The 26,212-nt window shown below is 38.9% G+C and overlaps 1 protein-coding gene across 1 annotated transcript; it reads right to left on the bottom strand.

Moving 5' to 3' along the window:
- Positions 1-1,354: 1,354 nt before the first annotated feature.
- Positions 1,355-21,058, bottom strand: LOC131672300 (testicular haploid expressed gene protein-like). Its single transcript, XM_058949432.1, has 7 exons — positions 20,948-21,058; positions 16,807-16,907; positions 16,058-16,135; positions 9,595-9,747; positions 5,099-5,219; positions 3,612-3,855; positions 1,355-1,521 (listed from the first exon to the last, which is right to left on the bottom strand). The coding sequence occupies exons 1-7, from the start codon at positions 21,056-21,058 to the stop codon at positions 1,355-1,357; spliced, it is 975 nt and encodes a 324-aa protein (XP_058805415.1).
- Between the last annotated feature and the right edge of the window lie 5,154 nt (positions 21,059-26,212).

Raw genomic sequence — 26,212 nt, forward strand, 5'->3', positions numbered from 1 at the left:
TTTTACAATGAGAATCAGGAGTCAATAATTAGGAAAGATAAATGTAGGACACGAATTAAAATTAGCAATGATTAACAAAGTTTTACTTGCAAACGCGCGCGTCCAATTTTACTTTTAGGTCATTAATTGCAGATTCGCTAGCATCCTTTTTTATAATACTGATATTCATGAGTTGTAACAACAAAAAAGTACGTAGAGTTTGTAAAGATTTGGATATCGTTATCTCGAATAATGAGTAGCTTTAAGCCTGGTCGTTTAAAATTCACCGTGCCAAAAGAATGGATGAATAAACATGAATTCAATCCCTATTTTCCTTTATCCATCTATTCATTGAACTTTGTTTGATTGCATAATCAAATTTACTCACGTGCGAGCTACAAAAAAAATTAAAAGTGGATTGGCATCGTCGTCATCATCGAGTCCTTTTTAAATTAAATATAGTGCAGAATAAATTGAAAGCAAATATTGCATTTATGGAAAATCGCGAATACTCAATCTATTATAATTAGGCCTAGGTTATTGATTATCGTGCCTATATCAAACAATAAATTCACTGAGAGTATGACAAAAATCTAATTAATTTTATCGACGATAATATACTCGGCCTCAGCTATTGAAGTCCTCTCTTCCTGTGCGATTACGCGCAAACTAATTTCGATGAGCGAATTTTAGCATGTTGGCAATACAAACTGTGTGAGTCTATTCGATCAGAAAATTAGGACAACACTGTGTTCGCATTTTGTTGGATATTAATTGAACGCTCAACGGTTTAATGTTTCTCAATTATTAATTATCGTTAAGGCTTCGAGAGTATCGATATACATATTTCATACCTGGTTTTTTGACGCTAAAATAAATAATTCTACCGATATTCACGGAAACGCATCTTTATATTCTATTCGCTCGCTTTATTTTATTAAAACTTGGATCTGATCGGATTTATTCATCTGCATTTCTTTTGAATTTCGCTTTATTTTCGTTCAATAAGTGAGAACAACAGCGGCATTCAATGAAATGGAAATTTATTGACAAAGGGTAGACATTGTTACACTGAACTGGTAAGTAGATCTTACGAAAATTAATACATGTTTAACGAATGCTCAAGCTCACGAAAATGGTTTACATTCATATTTGCACGTTTTTACGTTATCAAACAAATGCAATGAATCAGAACCGAGTAATTCATACAATTGAATTTGTTCGATTTACACATCCGTTCATTCGCACATAACTCTCTAATTAAATTTGACAACATAACAGAAAAGAGAAAAAGAAAAACCGACTCGCATTTGCCTTGAATAATGAAGCGATGAAAAATATGACAATCTGTTTTATTTTTAAAGGGTTCGTTCCCTTAGGCTTTAGCACGACGTTTTTTCGGCTGAGCGAGGACTTTGACTCGAGGTCGGCATACGGCTTTGAGGGCCATTGGCGACACTGAAAACGCGTCTTCTCTGAGGTCCGTTTCTGCGCCTGGCTCGCGCACCATTGGCTTCGCCAACTCCAGTATACGGCTATTTGCTACGGCAAAGAAACGAAAGCATCAACTCAGTCCTTTGGATGTCGACGCTCTTAGTAAGGCTATGCTAGATTTATATCCTATAGATGAAGAAGCTAAAATTATAAACTTCCTCTATACGGTGAAATGCAATCGCGTGAGAAATCCATGACAACAGCTTTTGAGATCTAAGACAAAAATGTAGCATCTCAACGTTAAAAGATTGAAATATTTAAATGGGCATAACATTTCGGTTGTCACATACTTTCATTAAAACAATTGTATAAGACACTATGTTTTCAACTGATTGCTTTGATTATATATAGGTCTCGCCTGTTTCCAAAGCGCGACAACTTAAATAGGTATTTCCCTCAACGTCCTCCAGGGGGAATCCTGTTAAGTAAAGGCACACTTTGAAGCTTCGGTAAACTTCAAAGCCCGCGGGTACTTTATCGCTGATTAAAGTTGGTAGTCAAAATTTGATCCATTATTGGAAATGAATAATGGCAAAATAAGCTTTGCATTTGGGCAAAGTGGTAAATTAAAAAATATTGGTATTTGTTTTTTGCAATCTTAAAAACAGAAATAAAATATAAAAAAGAAAATCTGATGGGTATGAGCGTTCTCTGGCTTTTTTGCTTTATAACGCACCAAGTAAAAAAATCTCGTTCCAAAAATGGTGAAAGGTACATCTCGAGCAGAAAAACAAAGTCGATATGATTAAAATTGGATAAGAAATCGTTAGTTTTAATTCTCTAGCAATGTGAGGTTCTACAAATCATATTTCTGTCTTTAAATTTTATAATTAATAACAGTTAATGTAAACTGTTGATCATGGTTATGAAAAAACTTTCTCCTTCGCTTTTAATGCTGTCGGAAATATTTACGAAAATGTTTTTTTATACAGCGTAGAAAATAATAAAAATAAAAGTGACGAGACTACGTCAGAATTATGAATATATTCTGAAGTTTGGCGAGCCAAATCAATGCATAAGTATATGCAGATGAAAGTACTTAGTCATAATGAGTCATTAAAGATTAAAAAGTACTCAATTAGTATTCATGACTGAACAATAGCAGTAAGCTATATAGGGGAAAGATGGATAAAAGAGCTTAATGCTAAACATACTTGCTCCAGATCAAGCGATAAAACTTTAAATTGCAATGCCGAAAGAAAAGCTTACATCATTATTTTATACAAAGCAAACAATCAGAGTCTATGTTCATTAAAATTATTACTGATGTTATTGTGAAGATTGTGTTTTCTATTAAACTTGGAACCTAAAATTATTTAATTTATAAAATTTCTTTTTGCTTAGTTTTACTTTTAAAAATTGCTATAATAAATTAATATAGTGATCAATCATATGTTAAACCAAACAGAGACTTTTTCATGTTTAGAATTTTTATTTTCTAACTTCTAATGAACCACCTGCATCGAAATGTTTCTATGCAGTGCTTCTTTTAAAAATGTTTCTAAATTTTATTTTGGATATACCGAATAATAGAAGAATAAAATAAAATTAGTGTTCACATAGTGTTGCATAACTATTTTTTTATTTTTTCAAATTTTGCGTCTTGCTTCTGAGAAAAGTAATCTGAAGTAATCAACTCACATTTGAAAAATGACTTTCTTTTATATTAAATTTTTTTAACATGAAAAATTGTCTCATATTCATAGATGCATGACTATTTTAAATAAGATGAGTTGACAAAAAAGAGACAGAAAAGTTTCCATGAAATTTCTTAGAATTCGTGATGTAACTTTCTCACTCAAGTCTTCAAATTTTCCTCGAAAATGAACTTCTCGAGAAACTAGCTACTAACATGCTAAAAAGTTTTGGAACTTTTTAAAAGTCAAAAGCTGTACTTGTATCCCCGTTTATTTCCTATGAGCTTATATTCTATCATCCTCGCATTCTTTACGAAACTTAACTATACGCATATATGATAATAACGATAACTATTAATAACCCATCACCTATATCTCTATTTGAATGATAGCTAAGTAATTTTGAAACAACATTCTCGTTGAAATGTATCACTCAATGTTCCAAAACTACAGACGGGTGTCAATCAAATGATAAACCGCAGTGATATATTAAAAGCTTACCATGAGCCTGAAGTGCTTCAAGTGCTACAGTTCCAAGCTCCCTTATAGGCTCCTGATCCTGACGCACGCGATGTTGGGCAAGTTCACGGGTTCGATCAGTGATCTCGTACTTAAGAGCTGTGGCTCGCACTCGAAATGGATCTCTTATCTCTGTCGTTTTTTTGCGCGCTGGCTGTGCGAGAAGATTCATCCGTGCCGGATCGGGCAATTGCTTCTTCTTCTTACCTTTGCCCCGGCGCCCAGGCTGTATCAAGTTGTAATTGGTGAGTTGTGCCTTTCAATCATGTTATGATTTCCAAAGACAATCGTATACCACGTATACAGAACATTAATTTATCGGCTGTGTAATTAATCACTAAACGTGTCATTATTCTGCAGTTTAATGTTTGACAAGTTATTTAATTAAAACTTCGTAATGCAGTTCGCTGATAATTTATTGCTTGAATCATTTGCTCGTTCAATTTAAACTAAATTGAATTTGCTGCACTAAATGTAAATTATAAACTTTTACTACTAATTTTAACAACATACTCGGAACGTTGCATTTTGCAATAAATACATGACAAATACACTTCTGCTCTTCAAAAATGCAGGAATGCAAGTCGCGACGACAAAAGAAGAATCTATAAAATGAGAAGAAAAAAGTACCGAGCAAGTAAATAAAGTAGAATGAAGTGATCTGGTTACGCTGCACGGGGTCAAAAATTAGAATAGAGAATGGCGGGGGGGGGGGGGGAAGAGAGAAGATGGAGTGAGTAGCGAAAAGTCAGCGGTTGCGGTGTAAGTAAGGCGTGCAGATGGTATAGGGCAAGTCGTTCGCGCGCATGAACGAGGAGCTGAGAATAAATAAGGAAAGCTATATCCAACCGACGAGACTACGAGGGCGTGTGCTTGTACAAGCATCGAAATTGCACACAATCCAACTTTTCATAAAGACTTCCTTTTCTAATTTACCGCGGTAGTTGTTTTCCGTGTTCTAGCTACGCTCAAATGAAAGCGGCGCGAGCTCGTAAAAGTCAAGTATGCAAATGAAAGCTTTGGAAAGAACAATTGTTTGGAGGTATATTCTTTTTATTTGATATGCTCATTTCGTAATTCTTTGAATTTATTGGTGGGTTAAACTGATGATGATTTGAAACCTAATCACTAAATTTTAACCACCGGTTAACTTATATATTTACGAATATATTATTTTTTAAGTATTCAATCAGAAACATATTAATGGACACGTATTTCGCCAATTATGGATGAAAAAATAAATTTCAAATTAATCGTTGCCAGCGAATAATGAAGATTGTACGACGCATTGCGACTGACTTTTTTCCATTCCAATATCTATATACATGCATGGGCGTGCGTGAAAGCCATAAGCTACCGCATCAAGGCTGATCATCCGATAGCTCAATCAAATTCGTGTCGTTTCACTGGCAAACTCATAGAGAGTTACACACATACCGATATACAAAGGTACATTGTAGAATACTTACGCTTCGTTTGGCTGGTTTTGCATAGCTTTTAGGCCTTGCGAATACCTCAAGAAACTTATTGTGTCTTTCCCAATCGCTTGGCTTGCAAAGGCAGCGCCGTAATTTTTTTCTAATTTTCTCCCTGGGAAAGAGGAAAAAAATATTTGCAGAAACTTTTACGAATATCGGCCGCGCAGGTCAAATACGTACACTTTGTGTTCTCGTCTTTTTTCTTTTCCAACGCCTATATTTTTCATAATGCGTATTAGGAAAAAGCCACTCGATTTTTTCTCGCAAGCCGGTAGTTCTTATTTTTATTTTTTTGTCACGTCACGCACGCAAGCACTGGTGCTAAATGCGAGCCGGGGTTATTAAACTACGAGATTTATCTCCGTCAGGGACGTAACTTTTTACTACTGGTTTGAAATAATTTTTAATATTTTTTCTAGAGCTCCTCTATACTTACAAAAGAAATGTTTCAATTAAGGCTGAAACGCGGGAATGAATCCTTTGTGAAAAGAAATTAAATTAAAAAATGTTAAGATTTTCACTTTGAGATGAACACTAAAGAAAAAGCCTGTAGTGAAAAATGCTTTGGTAAACATTACAAAGGGATGAATTGAAGAAGCTGAGCATCAAATGAAATTCGTGAAGAACAATTCGTGCGTACGTGCCATTCCATAAATACAATCGAAACAGTGGCAAGTAGCCACTCTAATATCTTAACGAATTCTTAACGAAGCTTTTTGCAAAACCTGTCAAGCTAGTGAAATAAAGTTAATTAGTTTTGTCATGATAGCAGCAGTGTTTTAATAAAGACAACTGGTAATAAGAGTCAGAATATAACGTATAGAAGTATAATATGAGATGAGCAGTGGGGTCACATAATGTAATAATTTGAGCGGTCACCGCCAGCCCAACCGACGCCCGCAAGAGGGGTAAGGGAGAGAGAGGGGAGAGAGAAGAGAGAGGAGAGCCTGGGGAGGGTGAAAGGGGAAAGAGGAGAGAGAGAGAGAGAGAGAGAGAGAAAGAAGGATATTCTGCGTACGTCCCGCCATTTATGGCTTATAGGTTGCACGTGAGCAGACGAACTAGTATATATGTGTATGTGTGTTCGTATGGCTATAGGATCATGCAAATCCTCGACTCCCTAGGTCTTCTTTGTTTCCCTTGAAATATGTTGGCGAATGATGCTAGTCGCTCTAGATAACACTGCGCAGTCTGGTATTGCTTGATTTTTTCATTATTAAATTTCGTTTTATTTTTATTAAAACAAATCTAACTTTAAAGAATATTCGACTATTTTATCGTATCGTTATAAATCGCTATTCAACTAAAAAAGCGAGACTATCTCCAAAAGATGATCGAAGAATCCAGCATATTCATCGAATATTCTCTTTCAGCGAATAAAGACATCATTTAACGCTTGAAGTGAACGTTTGAAAGATAATTTAAAGTGACCTTTAAGAGATTAATTTAAACTAAAATAAAAAAATCACCTTGCTTCAAACTGATCAGCGAGATGAATTAAATCGTTATCGCGAAGACGAATAACCGAGTAGAGTAGGGCCCGAGAGAAACTAACGAATTCGATTTCATAACTGAAAAATCCATTAGTTGTAGTTGGTGAGAAAAAGTAGTCGGAAAAAAGTTCGTCGCACTCTCGCGAGTGGCTTCTGCCTCAAGTGGCTCGTGAAATATTCAGCTGGCCTTCTGACCGTGAAAGTGGTACTCGTCGGCTTAACGCTTGCGAGAGCCCCGCGCGGATTTCGGAACTGTCGGGCGAAAAGCGGCTTGCTTAATAAACCAACAGTTCGATCAGTGCGTGAGCGCCAAAGTTGGAAATCAAACAGCTTGTTTGCGAATAAACTATTCGAGCGTGCACTTTGCCGCTAATGGAGACTTTAATTTTTTCCAACTTCCTCGTTTTTTGATATAATGTAAGTAAACTCATAATACGATTTAAGCACAAAACTCGTAGTCAATAAGTCTCAAGTTATTATTGAAACGCGCCAATTACACCTTCATCCAGGTTTAAGAAAATTTAATAGCGTCAACTTTGGTGGGATAGTGATATAGGCAAAAGCCTGGCGCGCTCGCACCCTATATCAAGGGTAGTCTAGGCTCAGGGTATAATTGTCATTTCCCCGGTTAAAGCGCCCACATCCCACGTTCCCAATTTCCCGCGCTTGCGCGTCGTTGGATTATTCCACGAACTATGTGTGACGGCTTGGAGTTAGGGTCGAATGCTCTGCCTCTCTCTCTCTCTCTCTCTCTCTTGCTCACTAATAGACGTATCCTGCACGCCCACCAACCGCGGTGGTGGTGGTGGCTGCGGCCCGCCAAAAGGAGTAGGCATCCCACTGCGACTCTACCTAGTTCGGAGAATGTCAATTTCTGATTTACGCATCTCTATTGGTGCTTTATTAAACCCAAGCAAAGGAGATCGTTCACCGCAGAATGCTGTTGCCGAGTGCACGTAGCGCACGTGCTACATTCAGTTGCAAATTACCAGAAGTTAACGACGACGTTTCTAGAATATTTTCGGTTGCGAAGCAGCGATTAAGAACATATCGAAAAAAGAGAACCTCAGCTGCGTTAAACCTACGATCATTGGCAAAATTATAGGCAAAGCATCAAATCGTTTTCGCTGACGTGGAAATACTCTGGATGTATGATAAACAATTCGATAGGAACAACGTCAGAAAGTTCGACTTACTGAAACAAAATGGCCGATGGAAATTTCGTAGAACTTTTCACGACCTTGTTGCTTGCGCGATTTTGATGCGTTCAGTGATATCTCGATTAGAGCTGATTTATATGTAACAATGAATCGAGTTCCGACAGTAGCAGACGCCTATCTGTAATAGATTTATGCAAACAAAGTAGACGAGCAGGTTTTTGAAAATCAATCGACTGCAGTTCCAATAACTCAAGTGAGAAAAGCAGTTGCGATAGCAGTAGCAGTAGCAGTAATAGTAGTAAGAGTAGCAGCAGTAGCAGCAGTAGCAGCAGTAGCAGCAGTAGCAGCAGTAGCAGCAGCAGCAGCAGTAGTAGCAGCAGCAAGACAAGTATATATAAAGATCCCAAGCAATATTCCGGCAGTACAAGTGCGCGAGCATTTGAGGAGCGATAAAGAAAGAATCTATCGAGCGGAAGGAGGCCCAAATTATTTCCGACTCTTACGCGAGCAATTCGCGCTAAAGAACGCGCAAAAGTAAGTGAGCAAAACGCCTGCACCGAGAATGGCAAAGAAAGAACGAGAGCGGGAAGGGGGAGGGGAGGGGGAGGGAGAGAAATCGGCGAGGTGCATTACGCCAAAAGGCAAAAGTAGAATGGCAAAATAAAAGCTCAGGCGCGTCGAGAGAAAAATCAGAAAGCTCATAGGGAGCACGTCGAATGGCAGGTGGATTGGAAAATCGATAAGCCAACTTTGAAAAGAGGGAGAATGCAGGACGGTCAGAAAGGACAATAAGAACAGGGAGACAAATTGCTGGCAGCGTACACAATGGAACGGTGTGTTGTGTGTGTATGTTTTAAAGTGGACATAAAAGAACCGAGTGTAGGCAAGAAAAAAAAAGAACAGAAATACAACTCGAGGGATGCACTTAGGCTAAACGAGGTTGCCGAGTGAGACAAAGTCGAATCGCCGCAGCAGCAACAACGGTAGTCAGATTCACGTCACGGCGGGAGGTAGTACAAAGAGACGGTCGTCGCTCGGATTGAAAGACAAATTTTCCAGGCGAACCTCACACTTACGTGAACATGTCTATCTTCTTTCATTCTCCTCTTTCTTTGCGCGAGTCTTCTGATAACACTTTCGCCGAGAGGATTGAAGTATACGTGCAATTTAAAGTTAGTTCTATTCTATCGACAAGCACTTTTTTGCTGCGATTGAAATAACAAGATATTCCGTTCAAATCAAATATTTGCTATTACAATACAGCTTAATTGAGATATAAGATTGCAGTTTTAGCATTTTCGTCAAACGGAAAGAAATGTAAAAAACGAAAAGAATGATGTGATTGACAGCTATCGTTACATTTCATTATCACAGAGTATGTAAATAAATTACTTTGGTTTGAATTATTTCTGAATTTGCTTTGGATGTGTAATATTTCTATTATTTCAGAATACTTTTATTTTTTGTTTCACTATCATCGTTTGCTTACCTTTTCTCGAACAGCGTTGCAATATATTGAAAAAGGACGGTTCTGCTCTTTTATAAAATCATTAGAAACTTATCAAATTATTAAAATTAACTGACGAAAATGCATCAAGCTTGACAATCGAAATCACTTTGGCTGATTAAAACATTCAACGAAAAAGCAAACACCGCAAGCTAAACGACGAAACGCAATCTCAATTGTCATCCCTTTTCCTCTCTTATCTTGCTTAGTGCACTTCTCCGGTCGAGTGCATAATGGAGGTTGCGAGACAAATGGACGAAAAGAGGGAAATCGAGTGACTCGATCGACTGGTGCGAACCTGAAAAAGAGGAAAAAGGGAAGACTTACTGTCGAGCAGCTGCACGTTGGCGTAGAGCATTGCAGATAATTCGATAGCTTTGATAGCGAGACTTGCTAAGCCCACGCAGCTGGGCACTGATGTTGGCCAACATCGCACGGTTGCCTTGAGCCAGAAGGTAACGCCGAGCACTCACGAGCAGTCTACTCGTTTCCAATAAAAATATTAATATAGAATGATTGGTAAGTTATCAGAAGAACAGCTTTTTCCCCTGAACAAAAATAAATAAATTAAAAATGTGACAGACATCTTGTTTTATAAAATTATCGAATTTGCTAATTCGTCTTATTGCTATTAATGCATTTTTTTAAATTTTTTTTCAAATGACCTAACTATATAAATAAACCTCATTGTCATAAATTATTGTCAATTCACGAAAATTAGATTGTAAAACAAAATCCGAATTTCCCATAAATCAAACTACTACGTAAAAATTATCAACACTTCTTTCGTTATAATACTCGTTTAAGAAAAAAAAACTACCAGAACCGTTTTGCGCAGTGTCCCAGATTGTAACGTCCGCGAGCGCGCGCGAATTAAACAAAAAGAGCAAACGAGTGAGAGGTATATAGAAAAAACCTGTCAGGTGTCGATCGGCTGTTTGATATTCGCGTGCACACGCTTTTTCCACGCCAGACGGTTTTCCCACTTGGTTCGTTCATTGAATTCCAATGCATCCGATGTAATGATTAAACCATGCTATTGTGTGAGTTAAATGGCAGTCCTTTAAAGCCAGCCCTTCTCTCTCTCTCTCTCTCTCTCGATTCTCTCTCGATTCTCTCTTTTTCATTCAGCGATTAAATGCGCCGAATCAAATTAATTGACTTGGCTCCCTCTTTCAATCCCCTTTGATATACAATACACACACCTGGTGTGCGTAACTTAAAATTAACGTACTGATAGGGTTACATTATTTTCGTTTCAGTTTTTTTGCTGTTTTTATCTCATTAAAAAGAGCAGCTAGCATAATTATTGAATGGCATAATTTGATTTTACATTTTGACAAAGTAATACTAGCTAAAAATAATTAATGAGAAAATACTATTGTAAAGAATGAAAATTTCAAAAAAAAAGCTAAATAACTTTAATAAAACAGGTTAATACTATATATTGACAAGACAGTTTTTATAGCTTTTAGCAGCTACAGAGACAATCTCTCCAAACAAGTTGAAATTAAAATTCATGATAGACTATTATAGAGAGTGAAGACTTGTAAATATTTAGGCGTAATCATCGATTTCAATCTGAAATAGAATTTCTACGTAAATAGCCTTGTGGATAGAACTAAATATTTGGTTTTCATTTTTTATAAATTGGCATAAACTTTTAGTATAAAAATATTACTGTCTATATAATATGCATAATTCCAAGGTATATTGAATTACATGATTGTTGCATAGGGTAGTTCTAGTAAGTTTGCACTCTATTCATTACAAGAAATATAAAATAAGTTACTAAAGTTTATGAGTAAGACAACTTTTATAAAAGATAATAACCTTTTAAGCCTGGATCAAAAATTTACTTTTGAATTGCTTGTTTATTGTTATGAAAATTTAAAAAATAATGATATAAATTCTAATAGCAGAACAAGAAGCAGAAGTAAATAATTGATATGGTTTAAAAAGATAATATTTCAAATATAGCAGTGTAGTTGTAATAAAGATTTTTAACTCATTCCTTCGTAAATTAAAGATTTTAAAAATTGATAAACACTTATTAAAGAAAAATTGGATTAGAAATAATGTGTAATAAGTCATATTGTACATTTTCTAGTTATAAGCTCCTAGTAATTAAGATATTAGCTGTGAATATTGTTTTAAATTGTTTGGTATATTTCTTTATATGTAATATAAACTCTGTGCAGAAAAGCTTCATGTTCATTTGCAGGTGAGTTTAGCTATCTATGTATTTTTCTATAAATAAATTTTTAAAATTTTGCTAAATTTTACTAAAAAGCTAAATCATCTACGCGTAAAAAGTTATTGTTCGCTGTTTTTCAATACATTGAGGGTCATTTTGGTACCATATAAAGAAAATAAATTGAACATACAAATTTTTCAATTGTTTTTTCTTTCAATTGTAATCCAACCATAACACCTCTTCTTCATTTTGTAAACTCAACTGATTATCATAATATTAATTTTTACCTACTACGGAACGAAGCAAGTACTCAAAGAAAGAAAAAAATAAAGGAGTCAAACTCATAGTCGAGAGAATTTTCACGCAAAGCTTCGAAACAAGAAAGCAAAAAAGAAAAAAGTCGATCCAGCGTGCTCTGCTCACGAGAGCATGAAGCGCGAAACACGCCGTGACGACGAGCTTGAATTATAATCCAGAAAAAGACCAGCGAGACAGGGAGAGAAAGAGAGGAGAGTGAGAAGAGTAAAAGAGAGGGGAGAGAGAGGAGAGAGAGAGAGAAAGAGAGGAGAGAGAGGGAGACAGAGAGTCTGCATCAGAAAAAGAAAAAGTTTTATAAAAAGAATGACTCTTCACACGTAAGATCAAAACTCACTGGTCTTTCCGCTCAGCGAATTTGAATTTTCGTATATATAGCGTGGAATGGCCTGAGGGAACCTTGTGTTGTTTCAGCTACCCAGGAGTGAGAAGCGGGGGAGGGGTGCGAAAGTGAGACCGAGCTTGGAACTGCTGTTGTCGATCTGGAATTAGTGCAGAGCTGGCCGAGTTCTATTTGCGGTCTTTCGCTCTGGTGTTTGGCCGGCCACTGCCTCCGAGGAGTTCGATTTTAATCAAGCGATTGAATTAAGCTTCCAAGCCATTTTTTTTTATTCTTCATCCGACTACGCGCTTGATTAAACTTTTAGGCAAAAACTGCATGCTCACTCACGCCAGCTTCGTTTTTCCTTCGAAACGTCAACAAAATATATGCGAAACTGAAGCCTCGGTGGTATAATAGGTGAGGCAATTTTCCGAAAACCAACAGTGCAAAACTATGCCATAGAGTTCCCGAAGTTGCGTGAAGTTTATCCTCGCGTATCCACGGAATAAACAACAATCGCAGACAGCAAACAAGCAAGCAAGCAAGATGAATAGGCGCGTTCGTACACGTCGGTCGTAGGACGGCTGGGTCTCTCCGTGATTGAAATCAAAAACGCAAGCACGAACAAATATCAAGTGTCAACGAAATGACAACTTTCGCCGAGTGAAAGCACCTGAGCACATGGACGCGCGCGCGCGCGCCAGCAGCGTACGCGGCAACAATGAGACCAAAGTTTCACGACGACGGCAGCGGTGGCGGCGACGACGACGACGAAGAGTTTCGAACGGACGCGTCGCGTTTAATTTTCTATGTCGCAAGCTCCGGGAGGATATATAGGAGAGTGCGCGCCAGACGGGAAGTGTGCAAGGGATGGGGAGAGTCATTACTGAGAGTAATGACTGCGAAATCATTCGACGCTGTCGCGAACACGATGATTAAGACTCTGATGACACCTCCCGTCGTCGTCACCGGTCGTTAAATCCTCTAAAAGCTCGGGGATGTCTTTTATGGAGAGCCGCGATGTTTGCCCTTTGAATACAGAGAGCCCTGGGAATCGTTGTCCGCGAGATATTATTTGATTGAAACTGAATTATTGAATAGCTAAAAATAATTTGTGATGCTTGAGGGCGTGAACCGCGGAGGCTCACGTTTATGCGATATTCTTGGCCGATGGCTGTAAACTTTATCGGAGCAGCGTATTAATCATTTTAAGCTGTTTTTTAAATTGGGCACTCTTTATCTCCGCGCTGCATATGTTCTTTTTTTCGCTGGACGTAAAGTGAAGTAAAAAAAGGCAAACAACATGAATTTTTCATGAAATAGATATGAGAACCGCGAGTTCTGTAAGATCACTACGCGAGTTTCGCTGGAAATTAAATTCTCCTTTTATAATGCTAACATGCAACGAAATGTGTTTATAATTTCTAGCAAGTAACTTGTTAAAGTTGTCGAACCCAAATAAATATAGAATTTTCGAAAAGCGTTTGCATATTTCTATATTGAAATAGCGACAGTGACGTAAAACCACGATACGCTTTTTCAAGTTTCCGCGATATAAATCATTGATCGAGAAGAAGAAAAATGCGAGCAAAGCCAAGAGAGCAGATTTGCGAGGTTGCCTACACACACCCAGAGACAAAAGCTCGCGGGAAGATGCGTCTTAGTCGCTCCTAACAACACGCGTCGGATTACGAAGGTTTGTTTTCGCTCTGCAGCTACATAATTTACGGCATTTTGCCTCCTCCTTTCTCTGAGTCGTGGCAAGTGCGCGAGCAAGCAGGAGCAGCGGCGAAAAATTCATAGTACGTGAATGATGTACTCGTTCTTTTTTCTCTCGTTCTCTAACGTCTGCAGCATTCGTTAGGTCGCGATGTCGCTCAGAGCTATTGCGCGCGGCGCACGAGTGCAAAGGATAGTTGGCCTAGCAATTCTCTTCAAGGCCCTCGCGAATAGGGCACGTCGTTTGCCGTGATTGCCCTGACGCCGCCGCCGTCGCTGTTGCGTTAAGTGCCCTGCTCGCGAATTCCCTTTAACGTTGAAGACCAATTCGTACGAGAATACATTATACCGGTAAATATTCGAAAATTCGATTCAACGAATGTCCGAGAAAAAGTAAATAGCTGCCGAGTCGAACGGCTTTGAGTACACGCGCACTGCGCGCACGTTGGAAATTCTAACTAAACTCAAAGCGGAACACTTGCAATTGACCCGAAGCGAACGAGCATTAAACAAACTTGCCTTGCCGCGGGCCCTAATTAAAAAAAATAAAAAAGAAAGCTACCCTTCAAGCAACTACTGTCGACAAGATCAATAACTCGCAATTAAACCGAACCACCCCAAGGCGATTTTAGCATTCGTACATACGCGCGAATTATATAATCATAACTATATACAATTTGAGTCTATGTTGTTGACTTGGATTAGATTTTCCGTAGACGTAAACTGAATAAGCGCACGTAAATTAAATGACAAAACGTCGAGTGATGCTTCAGAGGGAGAGAGACGAGCGATGCGCACAAATTAAACATCACAAAATGAGACACGACAGTGCAGAGAGAGAGAAAGAGGTAGAGGAGAGGTCGCGGAGATTTGAAGACGTTAGCCCGGGACGATGACGACATACGTGCGGCAATCAGCGCGCGCACACTTCTACCGGCGCGTCACTAATGCTACAAAATTGCGATTTACTTTGTTTGCTGTCGAGAGCTTTATTGAGGAGACTCTCTCAATCAGCAGGTTGGTCTTTAAGTGAAAGCACACTGTACGTTTTTGTAAAGCTTACAAATGTATTAAATTTCTCGTTTCTTTTTGGATTTTCTTTTTCTTGTGCTTATGTCTGTTATTTATAAAGTAGAAAGACTATTTTTCTGAAAAATTCAAACGCACGAACATTCGAAGCCCAGACATTCGACTATTAATATTCATCAACTTATCCATGCGTGTAAAATAATTTCTTCTCGAAACATAACTCCCACGTGAATATATTATCTCAGATTTCTAACATCTTCGTAATACGCAGACTAAAACAAGCGCGTATGAAAAATTTTCTACAGATTTAATTACTCAACTACGTACACGAACTTACAGATGAAATTGGATATCGCGAATAGTTTAATCCCTTTTTTCAGATGTACCAGTGAAAAAGAATTTTCTATAGCAACCCTTAGATGATACTCAATTTGCCAAGATAATAAGCAAGTATTTGAAATGCTTTCTTTCCATTGTACTACGCGTTACACTTTGAAGCAGAATCTTGCATCTCAACAGGTACCGTGTTGTTGGAAAATAATGGCTTCTCCTTTTTCAAGGTTCGTGTAACTTGTTTCCTCGCATTTAATGACTCCGCTCGCTCTACTTTTTTTCTCTCACTCTCTCTCTCTTTCTCTTATAGCTTTGTCACTTTACAAAAGTTGAAATGAAAAGTACAAGAGAATGGATCCTTTTTTTTGTCTTTGTTTGCCATTCAGAACCTTTCAAAGTCTATCAGTAAAATCGCTTTGCTCTAGTTTTTCATTTGCCATTCTACAGGTGCATTTCATACTGTTCATTTATTAACAAGAATTTATTCTAATATCTATTATTAAGTGCCATTCGATAACATTTGAATCGCGATGCATGTTTTAAAAAAAATCGTATCGGAATTGAATTTCACGCAGAAAGCGATATATCAGCTCGGTGTGACAAATGTAAAACTCAATTCTCTCACTTTCTTTGTGCCACTCTCGAGGGAGAAACCCCGAACTCCCCAAACTTATCGTCTCCTTTTAACGTCGATCTCCGCGACTCTTTTATCTCGTCTCGAGGACAGGTTTAAAAATTAAAAGAGACCTGTCACGCAATCTCTCTGTCGTCTCAGTAGAGATACACGACGGCCGAATCCACTTAACCAAATCAAAAGGAGATGTCCTTTGACGTCGTCGGTGCAAAAGTTGTAAGCAAAAGAGAGTGTTACTAACCTCTTTTTCGGTAACGCCAGATCAAAGAGCCACCTGCTCGGCTCACGACGTTCTCGCGAATATTGCAGCAACACCCGCCTACAAAAAGAAGAAATAAAGGTGTAAGCAAGACGCCACCGACGCCAGATGAAAGCAATTCTGACAAACTCTATTCCACCCTTCCAAGTATGCATGGAAGTTTGGAGCGGTTGTTTCGTGTCAAGTGGTGTACAGTTAAGAGATAAGAATTTGAGTTCTCATCTTTGTTTTTATAGTGCACGGTCTATCGATCGCTGTTATTTCAGAAGAAAACATCTTTCTTTTTCTTTGTTTTATCTGAAATATTCGTCGCCTTTCTTACTTTTCAATCTCAAAAATATCAGTTTTGCCTTTGTGCGATAACAGAAAAACTTTATTGAAATCGATATCTTCGTATTTATCCTGCGCTCGACGAGTTTGCAGGAATAAAAATCTGTCAAAGCGCGGCGAATAAGGAACAGCGTAGAAACACCGTCCGTTCGACGGTGAAATCACGTTGTAGACGTCGAGGATAGAGAATGGTTGTATGCAATGGCTACGTGGAAAAAAAATTGTTAAACTATTGCACTCTTCGCAGGTCATTTAATGAACTCGCACAAAAAGCGTCGATTTACGCATAAGCTCCGGAAACGCGTAAACCACTTGTCACGGTATTCCCCTCAGACGCTTTTGAATGGTGTCAGTCGGAGTGGAATCACTCGCACACGCGTGTGGTGTAAATATGGACTCACGACTGGTTGCTCTTGGGTTGGTGCTTTGGTCGAGCCATCATCTTGATGCGCTTGCTCGTTCGGGCCCTGAGCGCCGCCCGAGACACCGTGAACGGCCGCGGCTACCAAATGAATTTCAAACAGCTTAGAGGCTGCTGCTGCTGCCGGTTGCCCTTTGGGACGAATTAGGCAGCCTGCCGAATATAATCGACGTAACCGAGGCCTCCTCCCTAGCCAGCCCCATAAGTCTTGCTTGAGGTCGCGCCTCTCGAATCTTAAGTGCGTAACTGTATGTATGTGTACACCGCAGCGTGGGCTTTGGTATTCATAGGTTTCACGTTGAGAGTGGCTATTTTTTATGAGCTGTTCTTTGTGTATCTGCCTTTTACGTGCTTCCCTTTTCTATTCCATTGCGTGGGTCTTTTGTGTTACAGTAGAATAGATTTATTATGTAATATGCCCTATGTGCATTTTATTTATATTAATCACGGTCAATATACAGTTTTCGTAAATACAAGCAGTTGAGACGAACGGTCTCGAGTTTGCGAAACTTTATTAATGAAACTTTGGTAATATGCACAATCATGGATATCTGCCTCGGTAAACTTAATCGGTGAAAATCATCAAAACTTGCAATCACAGGCCGCGCGACTATTATTTTCCCATTCGCATCGCGCGGACAGCCGAGATTTCGGCAGTAAGCGCGTGCATACCATTTACTCGCAAACGATGCATGAAACAGGCATTAGCGGAGCATCTCCTCGTTAGCCGGCAATAATGCGTACACGGGAGAAGCAACTTGCGCTCGCACACATTACATTACATAGCTTGGAGCGTTTTGCGAAATCGTAATCGCCAAGTTGCCTGAAGTGCGCTTTGATTTTTGCTAACTGTTATCGCGCTCCGCGTGCGAGGCCTTCCAAACGAGGATAGCACGCCACGTCGAAATGGCAACGATTTGTACTCGACAAACACGACGAGCTCTATGCAAGTAGTTTACAAACGATGCCAGCGTTACGTACGAGCATTTGTCCAGAGGTCCAGAGATGCAGAGATTTTCGCCGAAGGGATTTCGATGGCCAACAATGACTCTTCTGTAGGCTTGTCGATGTCTGCAAATGTTTAGCCAACGTATTTCATACGCGCGACGGATTGTTGTTATTGGCTTGGTTACTTGAGCTCGAGTTATTGCAGATGCGATAGGTGATGCATAACGAACCGCTCGGCTGTTTAGTTGCGAACACTCTGACCCGGAACACAATTTTAGTACTTTTGCTGTACGAGCTGAACATACTTTCGACCACTTGCCTGGAGCTACACGTGCATAAGGGCAAAAATAAAAGTTGCGTGATCCGCAATGCAGTTTCGAAACAAGAAATCTTATTGCACAATCGGTTCATTCCATAAACGTATTGACTTTCTCGTACAAGAGGATCGTGAATTCACAGCTACTACTATGATTGGTTTCCATTGAGTTGAACAAATAAAAGGCTTTTTTTCTGTTCCGTTCTCTTTCGCTATCTTCGCGCTCGTGATAAAAAAAATAACGAGATTACTCAATTGCCTGCCAGTAGGCGTGAAACATAACGCTAGTAATCTTAAATTGATATCTCGGTCGCCTTTCTTCGAACCATAAACCATGAATGAATAATAACCGGCATCGAACCGACTTCGGGAGAAGAAAGAAATATTGTCTCATCTGCAATAAAATCTAACTCATTCGTAATTTACTGCATTTTTTCTTATCGTTGAATCAAATTTTCCGATGCCAGCAATCTGGTAACGCTTATTGCTTATTTCGGATGCAGGTATTATTTTATATGAAATATGAGATTGAAAATGAAGATTTTTGTGGATAATGAACTTATTGGATTTTTGTTGATTGCTATATTTTTAATGTTGTTTGCTTGAATTCTATTGTGAAAAAGAATATGACAATCAAATACTGCTGATTTCTCTTCCAATTTGTACTTGTTTTCCTTTGTGATTTGTTACATTATTTTGTATTGAATTTGTCGACAAAATAATTACGATATATGATATTACTCATTTATAAATTTTTGTAAACTTACATTTGATAATTTATTGTTTCGTAAAAATAATTTACCAAATTAATTGTGTTCAAAAAATAAGTTGATTTTATCATTTTTTGCAATTACTTGCAAGGTTTTTGTTCAATCAACTAAATAATCAAACGGGTTCATCTCAGAAGCATACTCTTTGAAATAGGCTTACCCTGTTTAAAATCAGTAGAACCGTTCCAGAAATATAAGCGGGCATGCATAAAAAATCAGGTCAAATATAGAACCTCTTCTTTTTTAAAGTCGGAAAAAAGTGAAATATGTTGAGTCTGTTATCAAAAAATCCTCATGAATACTCGATCATTTGACATGTAAATATTGCTTGAACAATATTTCAATTTACTTTTGTAAGAAATTTTAGATTTACTAAACTCTGATGTAAAGCCATCATTGTTCAATTGCCTTAAAATATAGGAGGAGAATAGTTTTTTATACCGAAAAAGATCTTCGAGACTATTTGCACATAATTTAAAAGAAAAAAATATTCTTAGTTGAAGTTTTCACAAAAAACGAACAAGAATCTGAGACCTCAAATTACTATTTTCCACAAAAGCCCCTGCAAGTGCATTTCGCAGTCGATGGGCAAGCGAGTCGAGACCGCACATTGACTCGATTCGTATGAAAATTTTGGCAGAGATTCGTTTCCTGCATCTGGCAAAAATCCGTCACCAGCCAAACGATGTACGTGATTTTGCAGTCGATAATTTACATGCAGATACTGATGAAGCGACTCCACCCTCATATCGTGGCTTGGATTCTAAGAGCGCGTGTGCGTGTATGTGTGTGCGTAGTCGCCTGAGCTGTTTTCGATATTGACCTCGACGAACTATAGAGAAAGAGGACTATGGTTTCCCGCTCGATATAGTTGCTGAAATCTGATACGGTCGAAGCTTTTAAAAGATCTGTATCAATATTGATAGAAAATACAACTTGATAGTTTATTGAAAAATTTCAAAGGCACGGACGAGGTTTATTGGAAAACTCTTTATTGCCCGTGCTATTAGCTGTAGCAATATTTATCATCAAAATCGGGTATACAGTAAAAAAAAATCTTTTTTTCTTTTATAAATCGCTCAATAGTGACTTGTGCAAGTAGTATAAAGGCTATTCCGTCAGACATGAATTAATTGTATTTAATAGCGATCGTTACTCGTAATCGAAAGCCATGTTTAATGAGATAATCTAACTCAAAGGAAAGAGGTGAAAGTCACGACAGAACTGCACGTAGTAGTTATTTTATGAGTGTAACAGTACATGTCTTAAAGCACCAATATCGTCTTTTTTTGCCCTGGCCTCTCTCTCTCTCCCTCTCTCTCTCTCTCTCTCTCTCTCTCTCTCTCTCCCTCCCTCCCTCCCCCTCTCTCGTCGTTGCATAACTGAAGTGAAAATAGGTCGCGTGAATACTACGAAAAGACGATTTGAAGCTACGACTGAATGCTATCGCAGGACGAATGTATCTTCTAACGAAAATCTCAAGATTATCCCAGAGTAGATTTTGAGCGATGCCATCTGCAAGATTATTTTGTTCAATTTTCTCTCTCTCTCTCTCTCTCTCTCTCTCTCTTTCCCTCACTATATATGTATTCATATATATCTCTCTCTCAAGTTTAGTCCCTTTTTACTTCAAAATAAACATTCCATAATTATTTAATACAGCTTTTCAACGCAAATACTTCAACAGAAAAATACTAAGTCTTGAATGGATTTTTCTTTCGGTGAACCGCGACGCGCGTTTGTGTCATTCAACTAAGACATGCATAAATCACGAGAGCCCATTTTTTTGGTTCAATGACGCAAATTTAAAATTCAAAAAGTTCGTACCTGCGCTTTCTACGAGTGTTCTCAAAGAAAAAGATTCCGTCACACCCTTAGCCAAGGAAATGTTCAAACGTGAAGCGGCACAAGAGAAGAAAAAAGAATAAAAACAAAAACGCGTGAGAAAGAAGCAAGTCCTTAGGAGTAAAGCCTTGGCCCGTCAAGAAGTAGAAAGGCACTAAGAGTACCGGCCGTAGGGAGGTAAACGGCTCTATCCTAAGTAAGCAAAAAAAAATAGAGAACGAGAGAAAGATGGAGGTACTCACGATGCTGTTGAAGTCAGGGGCGGTGCGCCTCCAGTGAGGCCTGGCAAGTAGCGCGATGTGCCTCCGCCGCGAGAGATGCGCCCGCGCGTACTTAATCCTTTTCGACGCCATCCTCTTATCTCTCTTTCTTCTTCCTGTACCAACGAGGAGAAAGCTACGGCGTCGTCCACGTCACGCTTCCGTCGATTTCGGCGGCAATTGCAGCCTCATCCGGATTACCACTCGAGACATTCGAGCCACGCTTTCTTACTTCATTCTTCTTATTCTACGCTCTGATAACGCTCTAATAAAGATTAGGTATTACCCGCGAGTTTTCTTCAATTGTCAGAGAATAATAGTTGCTTTGAATGAATTGTGGATTTACTCAAGATGATATTTCGCTATCACTAAAAAATTTTCGAGCTAAATTTCAAAATTAATATTTACAGCACTAACAAAATAAGTAAAATTTAAATCCGATATAGGTCAAGTTTAATAACAGAAATAAGTATTTCCGTAGTCTAAGCTTGGATGAAGCTCTGAAATAACATTCATAGATTTAAGTAGACCGAACTTAGATATTTTATTCATATTAAATTTAACATGAGTTTTATAAAACTGAGTGTATCCTAAATTGTTAATACTTCAACAATATCAACTATTGAGTTAATTTATTGCAGATATGCGTGGAGTTATATGCATTATTTCATAAAATGTGAAAATATTGGAGAAATCGCGAAAAAAAACAAAATATTTTTCGCGCAAACGTGTAAGATGGTTCCTGCAGTGATGCGTCACTATTTAACAATACAGATGTTTGGGCGTCGTTTAGCTGGCGAGAAAAAAAAATTAAGAGTCTGCAGCCACTTAACCTCTCTCTCGCTCTCCCCCGTCACTCACTTACTTTTCCGCTCGCTCGAGCAAGCGTCTTCCCTTGGCAAACTTTTCTCTCTCGCTCGTAGCAGAGCAACGCTTGGCGGCCGGATTTTTGTCGGTTTAAGCCTTCTCCGGGAAAACGCCCGTGTACTCCGGGATTTTGCTGTGTGCGCGTGATGAATGAGTTAAAAAAAAGCCAGAAAGTGGGGTTAGAAATAAAAGAAAATAAGCCAAAAAAAAAGTTACCCGCACGAAGTTGCATCAAGCGCCAATCAGCCTGACTCTCTTCTTTTGTCTTTGTCTCGGATGCGCGAGGTAAGAAGTATTTTTTCTTATTCCGCGGTGTTCCTATAATTTTTAAGGCATTCCGTAGGTTTTGTTAGGTTTTTTATTCATTCAGTTTCCTTTGAAACCCCAAAGACCAAGAATCCTTTCCGTTTTGTCGACGCTAGAATAAGAGCGAGAGAGAGAGAGAGAGAGAGAGAGGGATAATCTTTTGATGAAATTTACCAAGAAATTTTCATGTTCAAGCATATCGCATCGCAATGACACCTTTTTTTTATTTCAAGCTTTGAAGCTCTTTTAATGGAAAGCTAATCGAAACTTGTTTATTTTTTTCTTTTTCTCAAATTTCTTCTTATTTTCGGATTGTTGAGCTCGTTTATTGGAGCATGAATTTCACGCTCTACTGATTAGATAAAGATTTAAACTTGTATTAAAATGTGCCACGGAGAACTAATTCTTTTTTCTCTGGTCGAAAGTTTTTACGGCACAGTTCGAAAACGAGCGTAATCAATTTAGTAATGAAATTCGTTTAAAGTTGATTAGAGTAAGAAAGGAACAAAGAGGTAATCTGTTGATGATGATTTTTATTTTTGATTAGTCAAAAGAGAAGCCTTTTGACCAATCAGAAATCAGAATTATAAAGCCAAATAGAAATCATTCACAAATTTTAAATAAATAAAAAGAGGACCTCTAAGGGCATTAAAATGAAGAGCTCAAGCGCGTAGCTGGATAGTAATCGATTTCACCATTGAACAGTAAAACTCTTTTAAGGTCGAGTGCTTTTCAGGTCGACGGTGCATCCAAATTCGAACAATTCAAAATATATCGACCATGAAATAGGGGAAGAAAAAAATTCGAACGATAGCCCGCAACCGTTCGAAAGAAAAAAATGAAACCCGTTCGCCTCCGCGCCACAGGAAAACTTCAGCGACAACGGCAACAGCCATATCTTCAAATCTCGTGAGAATAGAGCATGCAACACCTCTCCTATTTCTTGCCTTTTCTCACTGGCGCGCTCGAAAGCTTTATCGAAATCTTCGCATCTCACACGAGTTAACGCGGAGCTTTATTTATCGTCCGACAGGAAGCCGCGCGCGAATGTTCTTGTCGTGGCGCGCGAACTTTCAATGCGCGCAGTTTGTACGCGTGGGTTTTTCTCCACCTTGAGACCCCCTAAGTTTGTCCACTGCTGATGAATAAGCTGTGGGAAATTCATTAGGGAGTGCTTTAAACGAGCACACTGGTTTGGGAGAGGAGCTTTACTAAACCTTGCCTCGTAATATCTCAACTGAGAATAACGGTGAAACGGTAGTTAGTGCGTGCGGCAAGAAATTCTCCTATGTGGCTAGACAATCCAATTTGTTTCTTAGCATATCTGATTTGTTTGTTTCGCTCGAGCTGCCAATGCGGATTGCCGTTTACTATTTCATCATAACATAAAGAAGTTGGCTCCTTTAAATTCATTCCTTTGCCTGTTCAGAGCGTGAGATGTTAAATTTTTTATCTTATATAAAAAGAGCAAAGAATCATTTAGTGCCTGTCAAATTAAAGTAAATAATTAGAGAAAGAGGAAGGATTTTCAAGCACTTTTGCAACTAAATTCTACCTCTTTCATCGAAGAAACACTCGAATATTCATTCGAAACTCTTTAAAGTGTTACATAATATTTTTTATCGCGTGATGAGATTTTCTTCGCCATCAAGCTCAAGTGTTAACCATAATACTTTTTTAAATTTATAAAGGCAGTTACTCAGCAAAGCAAACAGTGCGTCATTTGTCAAAAGTTTTTTAAGTGGTCCGAAGCTAGGCGACTCAATATCTCGCTAATTTACCGAGTCAACAAACGCGATATCAACGTACGATGAAAAAGCGCAAAGAAATGGACATTCTATGAAATGCCAACAAGCAGGCACGATAAAAATGAAAGAAAAGGACTGGTTTTGCAAGCTCGCGAGAGGTGAAAACAAATGCCATGGCGTTATTCCTCAACCGCAATCGCTCGACTGCTCGGATAAATAATGACGTTCGCTCGCTTGCGCTTGTTTGTTTCTCGGCTGGCGAGCAATAAACCCGCAGCGATGCAGATTAGCATCGCTCTTTCTGTCTCGCGCTATCTCGCGCGGTGATCTATTTCAACAGCCAGCCACCCCATTCTCTTTATCTATTATCATTTACTCGCGCCACGCTTTCTCTCTCTCTCTCTCTCTCTCTCTCTCGCGCTTTCTCTCTCTCTCTCTCTCTCTCTCTCTCTCTCTCTCTCTTTCACTCTCGTTTTATCCGTTCTCTATCTACGCTCTTCCTTAATGCCTCTCGATTCTGCTCTCTCGTCTTTTTGCCTATGGCCTGGCTTTTTCCATTCGGCCCCCAAGCGACTTTTAAAATATCGCTTACGTTAAATTTAACTGGCTAATCTGAATTTAAAATGTATTTTACGCGCCGAAATTGAATATCTGCCCCTCGTTGTTACTTATGCTGATTATGTAATTTGTTTTTCGTAGAAATTTTCGTTTTGCTTTCGGCGATTTATTTTTGTCGTAGCATCGTTTATAGCTCTGGGCATGTTACCAAGCAGAAATTATGAGAATTTCTAATCAGAACTCTATTAAACACGACTACATAAAATTGAAAGAAAAGTATTTGTTAGTCTAATTATCGCACGAACTAGCGTAATCAGAAAAAGACCTTCACTACAAATCGAACTCAATACTTGTGCAATCTATGGTACAGACGTGTTAATCTCCTACAGACAATGAATTCGGCTTACAAATACAATCGAATTTGAAGGTGTGTGCATGGAAGGTAGTTTAGTGCAATAAAATCGAACGGAAAATTTACATGCCGTTAATCCATCGCCACCGAGCAGCAGCGCCCCGTCACGTAGTGTCTGGAGTACGATAGGCAGGAGTAGCAGCAGCCAACACGCCCTTTACACACGACGACGACGATCCACTCTCGAGATTGGCAAAACAATTGGCCCTCGACAGCGAGCAGACGCGCGCCATCTAATCAACTCGCTCTCTCTCTCGCTCCCAAGGACTTTGACGTTATCACCCCACTCTTTTATATCCCAACGGCTCGCCTCTTTTATAAGAAGCCAGCCCAATTACACGTGACGAAACGAGATCCTTCGATTTCTCTCTTCTCTCCTCTTTTTTTTATAACGAAGTGCTCTCGTGTCGGAAGATGATAATGGCGCTTTTTCCCTTCTTATCGCGCCAGAAGCGAAGGAAGATTACCAAGTTCTCTTTGACTTACTACTCGCCAGCGACGACATATCCATGTTATGCACATCGGGACAGGCCTCGTATTTTCTTAAGCGTCACGTGCCATATCGATTTTCCGTGGCGGCAGCGTCAAAGGCTGCCTGTCTGCCTGTCGGTGCGCGATGCAAATTTGCTCGTGTGCGCCACTCGATGTTTACTTCAGAATGCTTACCGTGTCGCTCTCGCCGCGATATTGCTGCCAGTTGTGGAACGCAAGAGTCGAATTTTTTTTTTTAAGATGGAAAAATTGTTTATAAATATTTGAACAAGCCTTTGACCTGCGATGGCGAGCATCAAGCGTGACATTTACGATCATTGGTTGCGGCTGTTTTCGTAATTTATTAGACAGAAAAATATTCGGCGCACGATCGAACGCGCGCGAATTGGTTGCCTTTTTGTCAAGGATTAATTTTTCACATCAAATGATTCAGCTGTAAAAGAGGCACGCGGTAATAGAGGTAACATTTACTCGGGATTCTGTTTAATTTCGAATGCTCACGAGTAGAGAGAATAATTTAAAATCCAACGTTCGCCGCGTATACGTGCAGTTAGAAATTCAAATTTGAACGTGCATTCACCCACATGCGCGCGATCTTTCGTTTAGTTGAGCAGCGTGCTCACAAGGGCGTCAATTGAACTTTGAATATTTATTTCATTATAATATTCAGGGCAGTGCTGTGATTGCGTGCTTTTTATTAATGCAAATGGCCCGCGCGAGATTGATAGATCCAACTATACGGACAAACGAATACACTGGAGAATAACTCGAATGTCAGCCTACGGATGTAACGGAATTCCGCGAAGATTGATTCGTAATTGTGGGAGAGATATCTAGCGAAGAAAAAGTGAGCAAACGACTGCT

Source organism: Phymastichus coffea, unplaced genomic scaffold (genome assembly GCF_024137745.1).
Source record: "Phymastichus coffea isolate CEN01 unplaced genomic scaffold, Cenicafe_Pcof_1.1 PCOF00147, whole genome shotgun sequence".
In the NCBI taxonomy this organism is placed as follows: Eukaryota; Metazoa; Arthropoda; class Insecta; order Hymenoptera; family Eulophidae; genus Phymastichus; species Phymastichus coffea.